General features: G+C 33.8%; 2 protein-coding genes across 2 annotated transcripts; one reads left to right on the forward strand and one right to left on the reverse strand.

Annotated features, from left to right (window-relative positions):
- The first annotated feature begins 3,136 nt into the window (after nt 1–3,136).
- On the forward strand, nt 3,137–10,359 carry LOC121376490 (DNA polymerase epsilon subunit 4-like). The gene is made up of 4 exons (XM_041504371.1): nt 3,137–3,373; nt 6,580–6,664; nt 8,548–8,589; nt 9,936–10,359. The coding sequence occupies exons 1-4, from the start codon at nt 3,155–3,157 to the stop codon at nt 9,950–9,952; spliced, it is 363 nt and encodes a 120-aa protein (XP_041360305.1). The 5' UTR covers nt 3,137–3,154; the 3' UTR covers nt 9,953–10,359.
- On the reverse strand, nt 10,316–20,888 carry LOC121376489 (nuclear matrix constituent protein 1-like). The gene is made up of 8 exons (XM_041504370.1): nt 20,791–20,888; nt 19,366–19,471; nt 18,564–18,632; nt 18,278–18,342; nt 16,638–16,740; nt 14,859–14,986; nt 13,143–13,232; nt 10,316–10,496 (listed from the first exon to the last, which is right to left on the reverse strand). Exons 1-8 carry the CDS (start codon nt 20,863–20,865, stop codon nt 10,362–10,364), a joined length of 771 nt encoding a protein of 256 aa, XP_041360304.1. The 5' UTR covers nt 20,866–20,888; the 3' UTR covers nt 10,316–10,361.
- Between the last annotated feature and the right edge of the window lie 53 nt (nt 20,889–20,941).

Below are 20,941 nucleotides of genomic sequence, written 5' to 3' on the forward strand. Positions count from 1 at the left end.
TATACTGTTAAGATTGTTTCTGTGTGCCATGTGTAACACAGATCATCGTCTACCTACTGTTACAAACAAATCTGTAATATATGCATTGCAGAAATAAACATTTTATTACCAGTGTATAGTTTGTTTTTATTAGTACATTACAAATCTGTTTTGTTACATGGTGAGTGGAAAAGAAAAGAAAAATTAATGACACATCAAAACATTTTAAAACTGATCTCTGGGGTACATTTTTATTATTTAATTATGAATTGACCATCCACATCAGACCGGCCTCGGTGGCGTCGTGGCAGGCCATCGGTCTACAGGCTGGTAGGTACTGGGTTCGGATCTCGGTTGAGGCATGGGATTTTTAATCCAGATGCCGACTCCAAACCCTGAGTGAGTGCTCCGCAAGGTTCAGTGGGTAGGTGTAAACCACTTGCACCGACCAGTGATCCATAACTGCTTCAACAAAGGCCATGGTTTGTGCTATCCTGCCTGTGGGAAGTGCAAATAAAAGATCCCTTGCTGCTAATCGGAAGAGTAGCCCATGTAGTGGCGACAGCGGGTTTCCTCTCAAAATCTGTATGGTCCTTAACCATATATCTGACGTCATATAACCGTAAATAAAATGTGTTGAGTGCGTCGTTAAATAAAACACTTCATTCTTTCTTTCCATCCACATCAATTTTATTACTTTCTAATGCCACTCTTTGATATAATTTGGCTATACTCATTGTTTGTAATATTCAAATATTGGACTTGAGTACTCAAGGGTCAAACTCAACCCAGATCCAAGTACCCGACATTAGATGATAATGAGACTAAGGAATAAAGTAAAATAGCATTATGCATCTTAATTCCAGCGATGAACATGGTTGCCAAATCATGCCATTGTATTGCATTGCAGACATTCCCATAGCCCTGTAATGTAACCGACTGCAAGCATATGGCAAAATGACATAAAAACTATAATTAATGAGAATGCTCTTCCTTATAGGGTGCTTGAACCTTGATTGGATATAGGCACCTTAATATGTTATCCTATCCTATCCTTACTAAATGGGTACTCAAGTCCTGTGAACGGACTCTAGTCATGTTGGGGTGAGATGTCGGCCAGTGGTAAAGCACTCGCTTGATGTGCGGTCAGTTTGGGATCGATCCGTCAGTGGGCCTATTGGGCTACTTTTTGCTCCAGCCAGTGCACTACGACTGGTACATGACCATGGTATTTGCTATCTGGTACTGGGCCGTGGTATGTGCTATCCTGTCTGGGATGGCGCATATAAAAGATCCCTTGCTGCTAATTGAAAAGAGTAGCCCATGAAGTGGAGTGGGTTTCCTCCCTCAATATCTGTGTGGTCCTTAACCATATGTCCGACGCCATATAACCGTAAATAAAATGTGTTTAGTGTGTCATTAAATAACCATTTCCTTCTAGTCATGCTAGACTCTACCCATGCATGAGTACTCATGTCGACCCTAATTTTCTGTGTCACACCAAAAAAAGGTATTTCTTTCCATTTTATAAACCGGGAGATGGGCTAGCTATTATTTCACTGGTTTGTAGTAATAAAAATTACAAAATTGGCTATTTAAGAAAATGGTGACCGACTTGGCTTTATTTTTGTATAAAGACCTTTGATGGCAATAACATGCATTTGTTAAAACTATTGTCAAGTTAGTAAATGAATGAATGAATGAATGAATGAATGAATAAATGTTTAACGACACCCCAGCACAAAAATGCATATCGGCTATTGGGTGTATATTCATGTAAAACCACTGTGTAAGGAGCTGTGGGGGAAAACTATAATATAATACATAAAATCAAGGTAAGTATATTTTAAAACTTTGTATAGAAGTCAAAGTGTTTTAAAAACTTTACAATTAATTCTGGATGGAATTTAAAAGATTCCAAAACATTTCTGTTACCAAATATATCAATTAATTCTGGATGGAATTTAAAAGATTCCAAAACATTTCTGTTGCCAAATATATCATTTCTCGTCGGCTTGAGATGATCACACTCCACCAAAATGTGCCGCACAGTCAGTGTACACTGACAATGTTCACACTGAGGGGGAGGGTCCTTCTTTAAAATAAACGAATGCGTCAGATATGTATGGCCGATGCGGGCACGGCACAAGACTACTTCATTCTTCCTGCATCGCCTGTAGGATGACTGCCACTCTCCCAGGACTGCCTTGACATAATGAAGCTTGTTCGCAACCGCACCGTCCCAATCGCCAAGTCGAAAAGATATACTGGTTAATATGAACTTTAAAATCACTGTAGGGGACACCAACATGGAAGTTAGTAAATGAATGAATGTTTAACGACACCCTAACACAAAACCTACATCGGCTATTGGGTGTCAAACTAAGGTAAATGCATAAATTAATTCATAATCAACATAAAATTAAACGTTAACAGTTAAATTAAAACAGTGTAAAGAACTGCAAGAAATACAAATATCACAGATATTATTACTGGTAATCAATCAATCAATCATTATTTCTTTATATATGAATAATACAAAGAACATGGCACATTTTAAAACATAAGTCAAAATATTTAAATAAGAACATATATATATATCATGTATGGATTTTAAGTGATTAATGGAACATAATTTAAATGGTTTAATAATAATTAATAAAACTATACTGAGGTAGAGGATCTGGAAAGTTGTGTTTGTCTGTGTAAAAATAGTTTGTAACATGACTGCCCAACTATTGGTGATATGTGAGCTGGCAGTCTCGGAGAAAAAAAATTGCAAGTCATGCTAGTAAAATCTGGACAGTGTAAAATTAACATTTAGAATAAAATTCAGTATTACGAAGAAATTGCAACAAACGTTCAGGATGGAATCTAAATGATTCATCACATTTCTTACAAATATATCTCTTAGTTTCCTTCATCAAGTTAGTAAATGAATATGGTGAGTCACGCTTGTAACTTTTAACTATGACTAGGTATATGACATGGTTTGTTCTTCAAGGAATTAAATTCTTTGCCACGAAATAGTGCATGCTTGAGTTGTAGTGGAATTTTAGCGCACATATTTTGTGTGTGTTGTGTCTGTTATATATTATTATCTACAGAATAAAGACTCCTAGCAAAACCATGTACAAGTGCCCTACAGTTTGAGGAGGAAATAACAGAAGATAAAATGGCGGGAGAAGAGAAAACTTCAACGAAAAGTTCGCTAAATCAAGACGAAAACAAAGCAGATAGCGACGAAACTTCACAGTCACAGGGCGCAGATCAGGCCCCTGTTTGTGATAAGCTAATTAAACTGCCACTTACTAGAGTCAAACATATAATCAAGACGGATCCCGACGTAACACTTGCTAGTTCTGAAGCGGTTGTCACGTTGGCTAAAGCCGCAGTAAGTGAAGACTCGATCAATAAGAGATTTCCTAAATTAATTTGTTGGATTCTTCTTTCGTTTACCCCCAGAATATGCAATCAAACTGTAAAAGTGGGGTACGGTAGGACAGAAAGGGGAGCAAGTCAAATATATCCAACACCAACTAATTGCTTCCCCCAACTCCAAAGTTAGCAGCTCTCCAAAATCCCTTTGAAATATTTAAAATGGGTATGATGGAACTGCAATATATTTTATGCCAGAACTAGCCCGAGTACTCAGACCACAAGATAATTGGATATGGTAGTTATAATTCTCGTATCCGAACATCCCAGTACTTTGGCCCTCGCTGCCATTGTTTATCACATAATGTGGTGAATCTTTAAGCTTAGTTACGTAGTGAATCAGACATGATTGTTTTCCGTTAGAAAATGGATTTCCGCTTTTTAAATATTCTGTTACCGATTTTTATTTTCCGCTTGTTATAATTTTTAACGAGTGGTCTTTCGGAGCACTTCGCCTTAATTTATTGTGCCAGAGAATACAAAATTTGCCGGGATGTACCAAAAATAGCCGAATATTACAATCTGAACTTGACTATATCCTGTTTTGTGATTATTAACCATAGTTTGACACCCAATAGCCGATGTATTTTTCATGCTGGGGTGTCGTTAAACATTCATTCATTCATGTTTTGTGATTGTGGTTTCCAACAGACCAATGATTTGCTGCGTAACAAGTTGGCAAACAGTTTGCTTTTTAAAAAAATGGCGCCCCCCCCCCCCCCCCCCCAACCCCTCAACTGGAAAGCCATCTCTCGGTCCGAACTAACATCGCTATGTTAGAGTAAAATCAGTGGGTTTTTTTAATAGGATGCACTAACAGATGTGATTACGTCGAGTATAATTTTGTTTCTTTTTGACTTTAATAGCAACCAAAATGGTTAAAGCATGTGCAGTGATAAAAACTACACATTATAAGTACTGTTATTCACTGTCCAAGATTCTCATTCTAATACAACAATGCTGTTTGCTGTTAAATACCTTTACATCGGTCATTTCCAAGTTCGCTAACAAATGTTTCACATATTAATCAGAACAATAAGTGGCTATACACATGTGTATACATGTACTAAATATGGGCCACATCTGATTGATTGTTTTTTTCTCTTGTTCCAACTAGTGTACCACAACTGGTCAAAGGCTGTGGTATGTGCTTTCCTGTCTATGGGTAATTGCATATAAAAGATCCTTTGATGTACATTAGAAAAAATGTAGCAGGTTTCCTCTGATGACTACACGGTGTAATTACCAAAAGTTTGACGTGATCACATCCATTTGCCGATGATTAATTAATGTGTTCTAATGGTTTCGTGACACAAAAAAACTTTAAATATGGGCCAAAGCATTTGATGAACCTGATGAAATGCAGACCTGTTGACCCCAGTGTCTGAATGCATGAGAAAACTTGTAGCATTGTTGCTGGAGTTGTAATCAAATTCAACATAGAAAATGGGTTGGTTTTTTAATTGTGTCCACCTTGGACTATGGACAGTTGGTGCAGGGATGCTGGTCAACTTGCCTGGAAACTAACGTCCCCTACCAACATACATGTACCCCTAATAGTTGATCAACACGCTCCAGTCAACTGGCTGCAAAACCAACGCTCGCTACCAGCTGGCTCAAGTGATTGATCAGTTCATTGTTGCGATGGGTGAACTTGCCCCAATCCCACTTAGCTGTGTGAACAACATATGTTAGTCGAAATCAAATGTTAGAAAGCATTTAAATTTACATCACTGATCCTCAAAATAAAGATTTCTTTATATAAGCATGTTAAAAATAAGATGAAAAGCTAAAGCTGCTTATCATATAATTTGATTATTAGAAAGCATTTTGAGTCACATTTGCTGAGTGCACCCTGTCAGTTTTAATTCTTGATACTGGATACCTGTCATTCTTGCCCTGCCATAAACGTCCTTGGATGATGTACATGTATTTAATATTAAAAGTATTAAGCTGTTAAAAAAAATCTAAAACTTCCTGTAATTAAAAAAAATATCACCAATAAGGTGTACAGATGTTAATTAATTATGTGCAACAGTAAAATTGGATTGGTGCAAGTTATACACATGTATGTATGTAAGTAAACTGGGGCAAGTTGATCAACCACTGGGTTGGTTACGTCAGTTTTGGGGCAACTTGAAGAGGTGCATAAGCCACTGGTCCTGGTCAGGTCAATTGGCGAAGTCAGTCACAAGGTTGGGTTGGGCAGCATTTTTGCATTGGATTTAACAGTAATCTACATACAGTAGAATCTGTCTTTCCATTTAGCCTTCAGTAAAACAACAATTTTTGGGGATATGTTTTTTATTTTGTGGAGGTACTTGTATGAGAAAGAAGTATAGGTAATACCAGGGAACAATACTGCGAGTGAAATTCTGTTATGACGATTTAAATTTGCAAAACACTCGTCTTTTGGCGAGTAGATTATTTTGTCAGAATCAAGCTGTCACTATAACACATTTTAGTTTACTGTTTTAGTTAGATGGCACATATATTGACGATTGAAACTGTAAACATACACTTCCACACTTTGCGCTGTGTTTGCGAACCATGACGCATAGCCGAAGTTGGTCGAAGTATTCCGATATCACACTTGGAGCTTTTCGGCCGATTTGACGATCAAGATGTTCCGAATGCTTTATTAACCACAATCGGAAATCCTCGAGACACATCAGAGTTTTCCGATTAACAAAGCCGTAAACCAATTGCTTCATAGCCAGTTTATTTGCACCTAACGTTAAGCTAAATGTTACATGGCGGGAATATGTTAAATAAATAAAAAGCCCTCGAGAATGTTTTTCTTCTACTGTATTGTTGGTAACGATAGCATACCATCAACAAAAATAAATAAATAAAATACGTCCTAGTTTCGGTAAATGTAGCCGTCGATACACTTGTCGGAATCGCGTAACCCAATTGAAAAATTGTTTACAAAGGAACGTAGAACATAAGTACTGGTAATAAGAATTACATGTACATATATATATATATATATATATATATATATACATGTATGTTATCCATACTAATACATGTACTTGATATGTTCCCTGGCGAGTAACGATCATGAGTTGGCTAGTGGCGAGTAAATATAAAGCACTGCTTTGCGCCCTGTAATATATATGTATTGTTTAAAATTACCGTTTTGTTTTGTTATTTCAGGAGCTGTTTATACAGGCTTTATCAAAAGATGCAGTCTCCAAAACAATGACTGGCAAACGAAAAACTATACAACGAAAGGATCTTGGTAAATAAAGTTGATAGCTTTTCAATGTTTACTACATCTTTGAATTTAAAAAGTGACTATCATGTTTGTGGCCAACTGATCGGATTATTAAAATTCTAATATATTCTTAAGTTTCCTTGCTTACATATACAGCCAAACCTGTCTTAAGCGGTCACACAAGGGAGTAGATAAAAGTGGCGGCTGCATACAGGTTGCCACATATATATATAGTCTTTAAAACATTTGTTGTTGTTTCTTGTTTTACCATCTGTACTGCTAATCAACGGATGTGTGCTTCCACAGTTGACTATAAATCAACTTTTGACATGTCGTCTCCTTCAGAAATAATGCAAAATTTATAAAATTATTAAATTAACCGTTCTCAACAAGTTTGTTTTCTTTTTCCATTGAATTATTTAATTCCTACTTCATGCGGTGTATTGTCATAGTAAGTGAACCTACAAATGTCAAGCATAGCCTGCCCAGAGGCAATTAGATTCATTCCAGAGTCTTACTTTCTTAATTGATACACAGTAGAGATGTCGGGACTGAATGGGTATTAGTATTCCTTAAGGTGTGAAGATCTGTTATTTGTTGCACCTTATCGCTGTTGTTAAAATATCCCTTTTTATATAACACTAAAACTTTACTGTGGCCGCTTAATACAGGTATTTTAGTGATTTGGGATCTGATTTAGGTTACCTATTATTACAGGTGCATTTACCGGTACATTATAAATAGTTTGGGAGGGTGAAAAGTGGCCACTTACGGCAGGTGACCAATGAGGACAGGTGGCTGCTAGGACAGGTTTGATCGTATATAGAATATTAGTATTTGTATATAATCCAGTGCATTTCAGGTCACCCTGTTCGTAGTAGCTCAATTTGGCTTTTCAACTACAATACCTTTTAGCTCGGGTATCCAGATACACATTTTGTTTACATGTAAGGATAGAGCTAGTGTACATGTTACTTGGTGTTGTAAACTGTTAAATACATTCTAACATGATTTCCTGGATCTAATGCCAGAAGGGGTGTTGTTGTTTTTTTAGTGTTAGTGACCAGTATGCAAGTTTAATGTCATAAGTAAACTTGAAAATGGTCGAATAAAGGTTTGTGGCATCAGGTTTAATTAGGAAACATATTTTAGACACAATGCTTGACAACTGGTTCGTCGTTAGAATTGTTTAAATTGACTATATTCAACAACTTATAAACAGTATAGTTGAAGGACATTGTAAAGCTAAATGCAATGTAGTTTTGTTTGTAACAATTAATTTTTTTCATCAACCATCTAAACAATTCAGAATAACTCTCTCCTTAATATTCATTGTAACTAGATAGGTAAAGGTCCCACTGTTTAGTCTGGGAGATCTCATGTGAACAGTATGGAGCTTTGTGACGGACAACTGATAAATGGTAAATGGAAATAGACATGGGTGTAGATTATAAATGGTGCAAACTGGTTCCTGTCGATTCATGGGACTTGTTGGGTTAGATTTCATTTTCATTAGACCGTATATTATAACAAATTTACAGTGTATTGTCAGGAGTTTTGAAATCATCCTCATGGTAGCTGGAATCTATGGTCATCCAATTTTGTTATTTTATTTTTAAAATTGTTACATCAAGAATGATTATATGCAGTTGTGTAAATTTAAGAAAGAAACTATCTGCAATCTCACCCCACCCCCCCCCCCCCCCCCACACACACTCCCCCCACTTTTAAAATGATGTGAGTTATGGACATTTATTTCAGTTGGTGGACTTCCACAGATATTCCAACCAGTACTCCATGACTAAATTAAATGGCATGTGTTATTCTGTCTGTGGTAAAACTTAACCTCTACATGTACATGTATGCACTGTTCAAAATCTGGATTGTTTTGGTTTTCTTTTTTGCAGATATTGTTATGGATACAAGAGATTGTTATGCATTTCTTGAAGGTAATATTACCTGAACTTTGTTCTTACATTAATTTCTTATTTAGTGGGTATGTTTATTTTTATTAACATCACTGAATATCCTATAACCACATAGGATAGATAATACCAGTTATAAATATTTTTCTGAAGATTTGCAATTACACAATTAATTGACAGTATTTGTTGTAAAAAATATAAGTATAAATATACAATAATTATTATAACTTTAAGTAGTGATATTAGGTACATTTATCAAGTATATGCAGATGGTGGTTTGACATCAACTTGTGGTGGACAAAACAAAATTTTGACGACACTACATGTAGCTGGAAAAATATGTACAATTTATTTGGTTCAGGACAACTCTTTTAAGCATATTTATTATATACCTATTCAATCTTACTACAGTGATAAAAGACATTTTCAAACTGTGTGATACATTTATCTTGTATACATACATGTATGTGTGATCTGGACCGGAACTTGTTAGCGCCGTTTAATACCGACATCATGTCTGATTTACAAATTACATCACATCATATTTGAAACATTACACAAGATTGCCACAGAGTACGATTCTTAACATTAAGCAAATCCATAAAAGGAGGATTGATTAACAAAGTGTAGTTACATTGTATGATGTTAAATTAAAAAAAACGTTTTTGTAAAACTAAAAGAACTTTTACAAATACAGAACTTCACATAACTTGTTTTCGCTTCCTATTTATAAACTTGTGCAATAAATAGTAAGCCACAAGAATGTACACGTATGTGAAGTTCTGTATATTTATTACATACCTGTTCAATCTTACTATAGTGATAAAGACATTTTGAAACTGTGTGATAAATTTATTTTGTATTGCACATATGTGCGATCTGGACCCGAACTCCATTTTTATTTTTACTGCATTTAGCACCTTTTATTTACTGACATCATATATGATTTACAAATTATGTCACATCGTATTTGAAACATTACACAAGATTGCTGCAGAGTATGATTCTTAACGTTATTGCCGGTGTGTTTTGAATAGATTGTTCTGTTAAATACTTAAAGGATGTCACTTGAATTTTGTAATTTATATGAAAGAAATGTGAACTTTTTTATATCAGAATATTAAAAAAAATTATTGATTTGTCAATCATGGTGTGGGGCTCGATTCCATTCGCCATGTGATGTTGATCACTTAACGATGGTCCTTAATACTATTGAAGTGGAGATAGTGTATCCTATATTGTAACATTGTTAAGCTTGCGGACTAGTACAAATTCTGATGGGTTTGTAAATTTTAGATATTCTAGTCCGGCGGGCTAGTGAAATATTTTCTATTTCTGCACCCCTGATTCTTTTCCTTTGTCTTTTCCAGGAGCTATTGACACTTGAGTGCAAATCACTTTCATAGAAAATCTCTCGATGAAAGCTTCATGTACTTGTAATACAACCAGCCAGTTTTCCAGAGAAACAATTTGTGATGACAGTTAGTACTTTCCATGTGGAAGAGGTATACTCTTTTCTCTGGAAAGAGATATTAATGGAGAAACGGTCTTGGGGAGTGTCAGGATTGTATCCTTATGCGATTTTCCTACACTGAACTGTTTGAAGAATCTAAGACAACTGAATAGTCACATGTATGAGGATATTACAATGTGCACATATTCGTGTGAAGAAATTACATCTTTGTATTCGAGAATTTAGAGTCAACTGATTATAGTAATGAATGCAATTTTGTACAATACAAATTTAACACATGTTTTACTACATTTTATTTTTAATAAATTTCATAATTTGCTGGTCAGAGTTTTCGTTTTCTTCCAATAGAAAGTGTTTGTCCAGGTGTATTGAATGATAATCTGTCTTGTAGACTTGAGATTGTCCGTTTCAGTGAATTGATCTCCTGTTCATATTCACATTTCATGTGTTGCAGTTTCTACAAATAAAACCAATAATAATGATAACTGCATTATCACATGTAAATAAAAGTTTAAAGATGATTATAACATAACTGTAGGTGGCTTGGGCATTGAAACATGATTTAATACAGATTGTAACATAACTTTCGGGGGCTCAGGCATTGAAACATAATATAATACAGATTATAACGTAACTGTTGGGGGGGCTCGGGCATTGAAACATGATTTAATACAGATTGTAACATAACTGTAGGGGGCTCGGGCATTGAAACATGATTTAATACTGATTGTAACAACTGTCGGGGGGGCTCAGGCATTGAAACATGATTTAATACAGATTGCAACATAACTGTTGGGGGGGGGGGGGGCCTCAGGCATTGAAACATGATTTAATACAGATAGTAACAACTGTCGGGGGCTCAGGCATTGAAACATGATTTAATACAGATTGTAACATAACTTTCGGAGGCTCGGGCATTGAAACATGATTTAATACACATTGTAACTGTGACGGTACATGCTCTTAATTTCTTTTCGCCTGTGGCGATATTAATTGTTTTAGAAGGCCGTGTGCAGTTCCAAATGCACTTAGCCAGGTGGGCAACTTTGTTATGTAATACCTTTGCGCGACCGTGAATTCCAATATGCACTTAGTCCAGCTGTGGAGGCCATGTGGCTAGTACATGTAGTTACGTAATATCTCCGGTAGTGCTGTTTATGGCCAGGGGATTGCTCGCGGAATGGCGACAGCCAGTCTGACGATCAGAGAAAAATATGCCGGCGTGGTGGTTGTGGAAAATCCACATGATACGTGAGGTACCGCCTTGTACCCCCAGGCGATATTCGCTGTCTCTGAGAGTTTTGAATAAATAGCTAGGATTTTAGATATATCAGTGAGAAACATTTGGAAGTATCCAGGGGAACGGTCGTCGTCCACTGAACGATCTATATTAGTTCAGACGGGACTTTGGTAAATATATATTTTCTGCTCTGTGTATAACCTTGATGTGATTGATGTGACTTTAAATATTTTAATACTGTATTATACCAATATTATTTAGACGGTGCTGCCGGTCATCTGACACAGTAATCTGTAGGCTCACTGTCCTAAATAATTATAAAAAGCTTAACCAGTCATCCTAGAGGACCTAGGTAAACTGTAGGTTATTGTCTTTATTGTGATAGGTACCAGTATTAATTCTGTGTTACAAGGTTACTGAATGAGTAGTAAGGGTTAATTAAAAATTAACCAGTTAGGAATAGAGCTGTAATTCCTTTATTAATTAAGTTCCCCTGGAAGCGTTTTTCAATTATCACACGTGTGTGTGTTAGCGTTTCTCAATTATCACACGTGTGGGTGTTGTGTCACAGTGAAGTGATTAGCATATTGTGTAAACTAGACACCTAGAGATTAACTAATTAAGTGATCAGTTCTGGGTTGTTATTATTTGTTGTTGTTAATTAACTACTGCGGCAGTACATTTGTCAGCGTAGGTTAATACAGATTCCAAAGTGTATTGTGTTTTTGTTGTGTTTTCTAGTGAACTAAACGTGCTATAATAATATATACTTTATATAAGATCTTATCTCTGATTATACGAGCCAACGCGGGTATAACTGCCTGTTACAGAGAGATCTAATAGATATACAGTTAGGATGGATATTTGGACAATCGTGTTTTATTCAGTTACGGGTATTATAGAATCCCCGTGACAGTAACATAACTGTTGGGGGGGCTCGGGCATTGAAACATGATTTAATACAGATTGTAACATAACTGTCGGGGGCTCGGGCATTGAAACATGATTTAATACAGATTGTAACATAACTGTCGGGGGCTTGGGCATTGAAACATGATTTAATACAGATTGTAACATAACTGTCGGGGGCTCGGGCATTAAAACATGATTTAATACAGATTGTAACATAACTGTCGGGGGCTCGGGCATTAAAACATGATTTAATACAGATTGTAACATAACTGTCGGGGGCTTGGGCATTGAAACATGATTTAATACAGATATTTGGGATTCCATCACATAATCTTACATTTTCGACTAGGATTCATGGAAACACGTATAAACTGCTGAATTCGCAGCCTGACCATTCTGTTCGCATGTCAGTTATGTGACTTCAAATTCACACAAACAGCCAATAGGTTAGGTGGTAAAACATATTCTAAAATTAAATTTTGCAGAACTTTATTCATGAATTCCAAAAATGCATGTGTTCTATAGTATTCTAAACTGATTTTCTGAAACATGCACAGTATATTTTAGGTCAAATTGTCACTCAACATTTGCATAAATATAAGTTGCATAACTTAATGATCGGTTACCTACATGCAGGCCTAGTAAGTAAATATGTAGTAAGTAAATATCGCATGTACAGACTTCAGGTTACCAGCAATTTTGAAATAGTTCAGCACATCAAAACTAAACATTTACAATTTTTGGCATGTCAATCTTTGTTAAAAGAAAATATAACTGATCCCACATGTAAATATAGGTTAAATATTTGGCCCTGAACTCATGTCAGGACCATCATACCATTCGTAATTGACTCAAACTAATCTAATTTAATAAACAAACAACATGAACTTGGAAGGATGAAAGACATTTTTCGATATAAAATTGCAAAGTTGTTTAACTGCAAATGAATACCTTGCGGAATATTTCATTACTGGCTGTGTTTTGTGGGTTATGTTGTGTTTGGACCTTCTGCCGCTGTAGTCGAATCAGTTTATTTTCATACTGAATTGGAAGCATATATATTATATTTATTATATGCACGTTGGTATATGTGAATGTACTTAAGTTTAAGTATACAGATACACCAGATAAATGCTCTATAAAATTACATTGATCTACTGTAAAATACTTTATTTTTGTGTTTGAATAAAATTTGTGAAAATAAATTCCATGCGAAATTAAAGGCTGATAAAAATTGGACATTCAAAAGAAAAAAAAGTTGTCTCGTTCAATCAGATCCGAGACCACATTAGTATTGGCTGCACGGGACTATAGTAGTAACAATGTGACACTTGACACTTTATATCAAGAAGCGGTATCAAAGTAAAGAATATATTACACGATAAAAAAACCTAAAAAGTTTTGTATGTTTTCTTTCATAAGTGCTGGCGACAAAAGCAAATGAATAAATTAATGTTTAATGACACCCCAGCACGAAATTATATCGGCTATTGGGTGTCAAACTATGGTAATGCAAACAAATAAAGTGATGATCAACATCAATATAAAAATTCAATATTTAAATAAAACACAGTGTAAAGAACTGCAAAAATACAAGACTTTTATTCAAAATTTTAATTGTATCCCGAAGAAAAAAAGGGGATTTGTGCTGTATTGGCCATTCTCAAAAAGAATGTTGCACCACGGTGAGGTCACAGCACGCACAGGGGCATGACAAAAGCAAGACACGTGTTTAAAAAACAAAAGTAAACCTCACAGTATGCTAAAATGTGGAAGTTCATATTGGGACTTCACAACAAAGGTTTTATTTGCCCGTTGGTCAATCATGAACGAGTATTTTGACAGTAATAAATAATGTTTACATCAAACTTGTGCCTTCAAATTCCGTTTTGTTTTGAGGTTCGGTTTTTATAAATAAAAGTTTGAGGATTAATACGAAAAAAGCACGGGGTAGACTAAGCACCTTACGTAAACTTATGGTATTTTGTAAACAATAAATGTCAAAATTATTAACATCATAACCAGTACTTAAAAAATTGTTGGGGGAGGGATGGGAATTTGTGAAAATATATGCTCGCGAACTTACTCATTTTCATTAAATAGTGAAAATTTTATCCTGAGAAAATAAAGTATTTTACAGTATACAATACAATACAATACAATAACTTTATTTCCATGTTCATATATGTATAATAAAAACTTAGTCTGGTTGACCAGCAAAAATAAAGTACATAAAATATTAAACGCTAACATCAAAAAACTAAACTACAACTCTTGTTTAATAAAGTACATGTAGTGTAACAGGTTCTATTGTCTTTTGTCTGTTCTTCGATATTTGGTTAATTAAAATAAATAAATATATATTGTGAACATACCAGTGGTTTCATGTTATTGCTGAATGCATTTAAAATTTGTTAATGACAATTGTTATGGTTTAAACTGAATGTATCTACGCGTAGATCTGATGCAAGTTAGTGAATACATCGTAACATGTTTGAAGGTTAATTTATTTTTTTAAAAGAGAAGAAAATCTATAATGAAAACAAAAAGTAGCTAAACTGTACAAAATTAATGGACAGCAAATATTAAATTATATCCTACTTTTTGGTGAAGTGAACAAGCAAGAATTGGAAAATGAATTGTTACTGCATTTTTACAGTTTCTTACTTCTATTGACATTTTGGTCAGTTCAGATTCTTTAAGCTTCTGTACTTCATTTATTTTGTTTTCTAATTCTGATATATAATTTTCTTTGTCCGCCAGTTGTTTTTTAAGAAGACATTTTTCAGATTCATCTGTAAATGAATTTTTAAAATTAGCATATATGCATTGCATAACATTTCATAAACACAAAATAAGTTCCATCATTATTAGTAAATTCTACAACTATTCTTTTATTGTAGACCTAAAGTTTTAAATACATGTATTAAAAAACTATCTTCTGTCCCCAAAATATATACTATTACATACATTTAAAATACACTTGCACACACAGAGTTTTAAAAGATTTTAATACCCTTTAACATAAAACCCCCAAAACAAATAGGGTCTTGTTGCAATCTATTTTTGCATATGTTTAATTAAACATTAATAAATACAGAAATTTGGGCATTAAATACATGTTCCTGAATATATATGGTATATATAAATTTAAATGTACCAAAATGTAATCAGTCCTTGAAATTTGGATAATTTTGTGATGGATGTCAATTAATGGCCGTTGTAAACTAATTTTACCACAGTATTGTGGCAGCAATTAAAAGAGTACATCTATAAAGATTAATAGACTCCATCATATGTGATCATGTGGGATAGAAAAAGTACACCCGAGGTAGTGGAAATTTCCACCACTGAGGGTGTACTTTTTCTATCCCACATGACCGCATATGATGAAGTCTTTTTTTCCCATCCATTCGCTAAATAAACCATTATTTTACACAAACAATCAAAGATGGCTGAAAAAGTAACTGCTTTATTTGACATCATATTTGCTGCGTCTGTTTCATGTGTTAAATATAATTTAACACTACAAATTAACAAGATAGCTTTTATAATGAAGGTTTTATTAACAAAATATTGGTCTAAAACTACCCAACTGGCATTGTTATGACGTCATATATTACCAATGCCGTAATACTCCCCATTTCAAATTCAATGACATTATAGCCCATGCAAGACAAATTTATTCCGCATGGGCCGACATGGAATGGGTCTGTCTTGCATGGTTAGGGATTGGAGAAATGTGTATATGTGATCCACTGAAGTGAATGTCCTTAAACATGACATTTCATTAAAATAAAAGCTCACAAATAAAGTGATAGCTAACTCTTTTTCATTAAACATTTTAAAATAATAAATTAACGAAACATTTTGACTACAGTATTACTATGATATAAATAATAACTCAACACTATTAAGATATACAGATTCTGATTGTCAAAATAAAAAGTAACATAAACTTTGAAAATATTATAATAGCCATTTAATTTTTTTTTTAAATCAATGCATGAAAGATTTAAGATCTTGTACAAGCTTGATTTATCTGTGTTTTTAAGGAGTCTGTTAATTCTTTTAAATAAAAAAAGTATGCTTCAATACCAAAATAGTCTAATTATACTGAATGGCAACTTTCGGGAAAACCGATTACGGTAACTACAATATTTCAAATCAACCAAGAAGTTAACAGTGGAGTCATTTTTTTCCTCTTCAGTTTTAAGACGGTTTTAAACTGTCGTCACAAATAAATTTTGTAATTCACCCAAAAAATGTATATGTATTGATATGACTTGACAAGTTTCAAATGATCAGTCTTAGAGAAATTAAACCCCGATAGTACACCGGTAATTATGTAATCTTGCAACTGAAATACCACACTGCACATTTGTAGTAATAAATGGTTGCATGTACCTAATTGGTTTAAAGAATACAACAAATTAAAATGATTACATTCTGTTTTAATCTGTGTTTTCATATTTTCATAATTTTGTTCCAGACTTCTTTTCAGATCACCTTGTTCTTTGTTGTGACTGAGCTCATTTTCCTGTATTTTCTGAAAATATGTTAAGACATGCATACCTCATAGAACGTCACAATACTGATGATACACTAGACAATACATGATCAGTTATCAATTCTAAGTGATATAATTTTAAATTGAAAAAAGCTTCAGTGACAAATTAAAATTATTCCACAGGGGATATAACTTTAAAATACCTGATGCTCACTTTATAGAACTGGTGCAATATTTAGTGGGAAAAGTGCACATAGACCAACTTGTCAAAAGGGCACCCCAATGGGGGGGGGGGGGGGGATTAAAAAGAGGGGAAAGAAAAGAACTTAAAAATAGGGGAGGGACTGCCCCCTGGTACACTCTGGATCTACTCAAGTTTATTGTTATATTTATTGCTTAGGTATTTGTGATGAATCATGATGTCCTATTCAACCAAATTAATTAAGGGCCAGTTAACATTTTGATAATTTTTTTGCTAGTGTTATAATATTACATGTACATATCTTAACACATTTTTATCACAGACAATTTCTAAACATTGAATAAATTGTGTCCAGTGATACACACAAAAAGCATGCACAGTGTTTGGCCCTTAAATATGTTTGTTGAGTATGTTCAGTACCGACAAGGTCATTGGGTGTCATGCTGTAAGTTATTTGTAAATTAGAAAATGGCTACATTTTATACAAGAACAAATATGTGAAGTGAAACGTGGTAAAAGTGGATTTCTTTTAACTGGCAATTTTTCTCTATTTAGAGACAGGTTATATATATAGCCGAGTGGAGGAGCACTCCCTGAGGTACAATGGGTCACAGAATTAGGGTTTATCCCCCCATGTTCTAACAAGTGTGCCATGACTGGTACTTCAAAGGTCTATGTGAAAGTGCTTATAAAAGATCTGATGCTGCTTTTTTAAAACGAATAGCCTATATGGTACAGGTGGCATTGACCAAATGTCAAAATAACCAGTTACTAAGAGATCAAATTGCCAGTTTAAAATGTATTGAGGTATTGTTAAATATTCCTTTCCTCTCTAACTTTATTCACGTATTAAAATTATTAATAAAACTCTCAAGTCCAAAAATAAGACTTAAGTTTATGATCAGATAGGTATCCTTAAATACCCAAAAGAAACCAGAAAATTAAATCTGAATGACACTAACTGCTTTGCAATTAACAGTGCATGACATCAAACATGGTGGGTTTTTGGGTTTTTCTTTATCTGGGACCACAAATTAAAAAAACATACATTACTGACAAAATATTAGTTTTTAGCAGTAATTTGAAGTTATGAATAGTCATCACTGTACCATCTAATGTGGGCACATCCCCGAGAGCCAAATTATACTTGAGAAAATTTGGTTCCAACAATTGTGTCATCTGCAAATGAATATTTTTTGTGGTCCCAAGATAAAATATTCTATCACAACAGGCTAGTGAAATTAATACAGCACTGAACATACATAACTAATTAACCATGTTAAAAATTGCTGATGGGAATCTCCCACAGATCCAGCAAAAGATTGAATGATCCCCCCGCATCCCAGTGCCCAGTGTTGATGATTATAAACATACTTGATTCAGTTTTTGTATATTTTCTTCTCTTATTTTAACTTCAGATTTCAGAGTTCTGTTTTGATCTGAAAAGACAAACATTATGACAGTTCAATATACTGTATCTTCACACATTTAACCAAAATTATTTCTCCTTGATTTAATTTGGCTTTCACAAAAAGAAGAGTAAAGTTTATATTTATTTTAAAATGAAAACCATAATGTTAACTTCTAAAGGTTTATATGTTTTGTGATGTTTTGTTGAGTTTTGGTGTTTATATATATATATATTATATAAACTTGTTACCTTCCATGTCTGCCAACCTACTAAGCTGTTGGTGGAACTTTTTAATCATTTTATGCATTTCGTGCGTTTCTGAAATTAAATTTAAAAGCAAATGATTAGTAATTTACCTGTAATCAAATTCAGATAATTTTCATAATCATTTCTAATATATGGAAACAAACAGAAAAAGAACATGCCCATAAATCGATTTTACATATCAACAGAAATAAATGTTAAAGACATTCCACCAGTTTCACTGCATGTGTTCAATGACAAATACTGAAGAAACTTTAAATAAATTATATGATGTTAAAATCTAATATTTACTGTAAAATAGTGTACTGGTGTGTTTATGTTTTGGATTTGATGTTTTGGCAAATCTGAAAAACTGACATATATTAATGTTGGTATTTGAAAACAATGAAGACTATTAATGAACTGCATTCTAAAGTGGAAGGGGTATCATGAGATGTGATAAGTAAAGTTACAGAAGAGAAGGGTGTTTGTCAAGAGTTACATAACATTTTGAAACAATTATCTTCTTTTTATTTATAAAGTAAAATGCAGCTAGTCATTGCTAAATTTTATTTTTTAATGGTTATTTTCTACATCTAGTATTTATTACCAAAACATACTAACAGAAAATCTAATAATATTGGTCAAATTGTGACATTGAAATTGAGGGGGGAAGAAGTATTGACAAGTGTTATATAATTTTAGAGGGGGGGGGGAGTGGCCTTAGCCTTACAAAATGTTACATAAGAAGAGGGTATAAAAATGCCAAATTTTACATGACATAATTTTTTAATGGTCCCTTAATTACCATTTTGAAACTTTTCATTTGATTTTAATAATCTTTCTTTTTCATGTTTTTCTTGTCTTAAATCCTCAGCAAGAAGAGATTTTTCTTTGACGACTGCTTGATAATGCTGAAAATATAAAAATGTATTTATACATTATAATTGAAGAAATTATGTTAGAAACATTCCATGCAATTTAAGCTCTCTGCATTTAATGTACATGTATGCAAAACTAGTGAATTATTTGTTAAAATTAATTTTTTTGTACCATTGTTGGCAAAATTTTTCAACGAGATTAACTTGGATATATGCATGTACTGTATCTTTATTTTTGTGAATTTGTTATTAGCAAAATAGTAGAATGGAGCAACTAAGCATATATTGTTTAAACAAGGTATGAACTACCTCGATATCAGGCCTTGTGTTTTAAGGCGAGTCATCTGCACCTACCATCATCTATATAAAATGAATTTTAGGTGTACTAACAACCATACACCTAACATGGTTTGGTGCAGGCTTTGAACAAATCTCAATAAAAAAAAAATCGGGGGTGGGTGCTAAATTCATTTATACTGTTCATGTATTTATAGCCAGAGTACTCCCAACGGTAAGAGAGCGAGACAGACATTTGGACAGTTATCACGCTCTCTTACCATCAAACAACAATCTATCTCTTATACAAAGATACTATATTTGGGTTAAATATCATTACATTGATCATTTTTTAGTTCCCTGACAACTATTTTTTTCATATACATACATTGTATAATAATCACTAATACAGACACTACAGCAAGAAACCTGTCAGCAACTAGCCTACCTATTTAACTAGAACATTATTGAAAGGGGGTGCTGTTGAATTTCTTCCTGTAGTGTGTGTATTAGGGTATTAATAGGTCTGTGTGAAAAATTGTTTATCTGGGAACTCGAAAATTATGTATGTATAGGTATTTGATGTCAAACATAGGATTGTTGTTTTATTAGATTGGTAATCTTTGACTACCGTTTGGTAGGCAGAGATTGTACAATATTGATAAAGATTGTTCTCTGATGGTAAGAGCGTGATAACTGCCCAAATGTCAGTCTATGGGCCTTCCCTCAGCCTTTTTTCATACTATGGAATTTACTACAAGTTAGGCCCTATTTATTTCTGAGAAGATTGTTTTCTAAATTGGACCCAAAAATAGTTTTTAAAAATTTATTATTTCCAAAACACTTTTACTTTTAATTCTTACGTCAAACAAAACTGAAATTATTTAAAAAAACAACAAAAACAAAACAAAACACACAAAAAAACAATTTTTATAGGATGGGACTCTTTTTTTTTTTTTTTAAAGAGTAAATACCGTCATAATACTCTGGCTAACGAATAAACTGATTTGATTTGATTTACATTATGGTGAAAATTAAAATATGCAATATGCTGATAACAGCTAAATATGCAGTACACTGTTCCAGGTGTCAAAAGCTTCAATTAGTAGCTCTGGATTGCGAGATCCATTAACTTTGGTTACGAATGACATATCTCATAATCGTCTGCTAAATGGTCAAGGGGAAATTACTCTGCATTATATATCGTATTCTTCAGTATTAAAAAAG

Source organism: Gigantopelta aegis, chromosome 6 (genome assembly GCF_016097555.1).
Source record: "Gigantopelta aegis isolate Gae_Host chromosome 6, Gae_host_genome, whole genome shotgun sequence".
Lineage (NCBI taxonomy): Eukaryota > Metazoa > Mollusca > Gastropoda > Neomphalida > Peltospiridae > Gigantopelta > Gigantopelta aegis.

Bases quoted from the DNA above. Each gene is read 5' to 3' on its own strand.
- LOC121376490 (XM_041504371.1), top strand. From the start codon at position 3,155: ATGGCGGGAGAAGAGAAAACTTCAACGAAAAGTTCGCTAAATCAAGAC. The intron at 3,374-6,579 runs GTAAGTGAAGAC...TTGTTATTTCAG, and splicing joins TCACGTTGGCTAAAGCCGCA to GAGCTGTTTATACAGGCTTT. The intron at 6,665-8,547 runs GTAAATAAAGTT...TCTTTTTTGCAG, and splicing joins TATACAACGAAAGGATCTTG to ATATTGTTATGGATACAAGA.
- LOC121376489 (XM_041504370.1), bottom strand. From the start codon at position 20,865: ATGTCATTCGTAACCAAAGTTAATGGATCTCGCAATCCAGAGCTACTA. The intron at 19,472-20,790 runs GTACTGCATATT...TTATATTTTCAG, and splicing joins CTTTTGACACCTGGAACAGT to CATTATCAAGCAGTCGTCAA. The intron at 14,987-16,637 runs GTAATCATTTTA...ATTCATTTACAG, and splicing joins AACACAGATTAAAACAGAAT to ATGAATCTGAAAAATGTCTT.